This window comes from Penaeus vannamei, chromosome 6 (genome assembly GCF_042767895.1).
Source record: "Penaeus vannamei isolate JL-2024 chromosome 6, ASM4276789v1, whole genome shotgun sequence".
NCBI classification, from domain to species: Eukaryota; Metazoa; Arthropoda; class Malacostraca; order Decapoda; family Penaeidae; genus Penaeus; species Penaeus vannamei.
The window spans coordinates 48,200,227-48,202,370 of NC_091554.1; the positions used below are offsets into that span (position 1 = coordinate 48,200,227).

At 39.5% G+C, this 2,144-nt stretch overlaps 1 protein-coding gene across 1 annotated transcript in view; it reads right to left on the reverse strand.

The window, feature by feature from the left end:
* LOC138861996 (lactosylceramide 4-alpha-galactosyltransferase-like) overlaps positions 1 to 1,582 on the reverse strand; it is a 2,962-nt gene extending 1,380 nt beyond the window's left edge. The window contains exons 1-3 of the mRNA XM_070122496.1: positions 1,511 to 1,582; positions 1,086 to 1,355; positions 1 to 80 (exon numbers count right to left, since the gene is read on the reverse strand). The exon at positions 1 to 80 is cut by the window's left edge and continues 127 nt beyond it. Of these exons, the coding sequence (XP_069978597.1) occupies positions 1 to 80; positions 1,086 to 1,355; positions 1,511 to 1,582 (422 nt within the window). The remainder of the gene's footprint in view (positions 81 to 1,085; positions 1,356 to 1,510) is intronic.
* Between the last annotated feature and the right edge of the window lie 562 nt (positions 1,583 to 2,144).

Sequence of the window (2,144 nt, forward strand, 5' to 3'; positions counted from 1 at the left end):
GGCCTGGTCAGGTCCTCGTCGCAGAATCGTCGCGCCGTCTTGGTGAACGACAGAGGACCCACAGATCCCCATACGTTGGGCTTATGGTTCCGAAGACTGAGTTATGGTTGTTTGTTTTTGCTGTTGCTTAGATTCGCGGGCTATTTTATCCACGTATTACAATAACTCTGGCATATATACTAATAAATGTGATTATTTCTGGCATCTATACTTATAAATGTGATTAACTCTGGCATCTATACTTATGTGTTATCAACTCTGGCATCTAAACTTATAAATGTGATAATACGTGAATTGTAAAATAATCTTTAAATTCCACTCTTTCTACTGAAATTGAAAAGATCATTCAAAACTGATCATTCAAAAAGAGGAAGTTCTGTACCAGAGAATAATTACCCTACAGCAAGCTAGTTAATTTGTTTATTACGAAAAGTGAAATAGTATTAGATGGTGCAAAGGCAAAAGCACGATACCCGCATATTTGTACTTGTAATTCTTAAATGAAGCGCCGAAAAAATGGCGAAGTATTTTGATAGTGAATCAAAAGTGGCCACCAAGTTTTCTGTGTCGTTTCTGATATGGGGGTGACTTTAAGCAACTTTAATATTGGAATACTGCTGTTCGTACCTGGATTAATTTTCTTTAATCTTTGCAGTCGACAGGTCACATATGTCGGAGATAGGACAGACTGGGCCATAGTTAACAGACTGGGCCATAGTTAACAGACAGGGTCATAGTTTACAGCTTCGGCTATTGTTAACAGACTGGGCCATAGTTAACACAGGGCGACCAACGGCCATACCTATGTCAAGGGGGCGTGATGAAATGGCCAAATTCGGGGAATAATTGAACGTGAAAACGAAAGGATTGGGAGGAGCCTACGTCCTGCAGTGGAATGTTACAGGTGATGAGAATGAGGATGATTATTAACGATTATGAGGATGTAATGATAATGATGGTGGTGGTGGTGATGATGATGAGGATAACGATGATAATGATGATAGTGATAGAGATTAAGTCAATAATGATCATCATTATGATGATAATGTTTATGATGAAGGAACCCTAGTCCCGGCCCTCCTTACCAGAAAGTTCTCTTTCTGGACCTCCATCAGCGTCTCCAGGAACCGATGATGCATTCTGAAGTGGAAGCAGCCGTTGCTGACTTTACCGATGAACTGCTGGGCGTAGCTGGCCACGTTCCTGAGGGCGCTGGTGTCCTTCAGGCAGACCGTGTCCGAGTCGCAGTAGAAGCCCCCGAGGCGCCACACCAGCGCCGCCCGCAGGAGGTCGCTCAGCACCACGGCGGGGTGTTCTGCGGGGGAAGGGGACCTTGGGTATGTGCCCTGAGGCGGCTGAAGGGAAGCGAGAGCGGGCGTCTACTTCATGGACGTCGGGTTTTGTCTAGTAAGACGTGGATGTGTTCTGGATTTCGTTATTGAATTTAGACTATGTATTTGTTGTTTCATGCTTCGCTAATGAGTCTGAAATGTGGGTTCGAATATGTTACGTCATGCTTATTCTTTGGGCGTCGAGGTTTGTCTAGTAAAATGTGGATTTGTTCTTCTATTTGAGTGTTCATGTGGCTATGGATTTACAGTTCCTACTGTTTATCTAGAGCTTTGTATCATATGGCCTTGGTTTATTTAAATCATGCTAATTATTTCATTTCTTTTGTTTATTTCAGTTATTATGAGTTCATTTTCTATCTCGATTATTCATTTCAGTGTCCTTATTGGTGTTAAATAGTTATTGATTTTTATTCTTAACCTTAGTATCTAATCAGTCTTCACAATTGATGTCCCTTTCAAACCCATATATAGAAAACGATTTTAGACACTTTTTTCTTGGTCATTCAAGTTAAAAGATGAAGCCCTAAATGTTTTATATATATATTCCATTAATTTATCTCTCTCTATTTATGTAGGTTTAATAAAAGTCTATAAGAAAGTCTAGAAATTGTCACGTTTTCAACCAAGTCTGAAGGGGACATACAGTGATATTTAGGGCAATTCGAGTGTTTATTTGGCTATGATTTATTATGTCTACGGATTATCTAGAAAGTCTGTATTGCGTGGATTTGTCTTAATTACATTATGCTTATAATTTATATATTATTTAATATAATATTTCTTATTCATTTC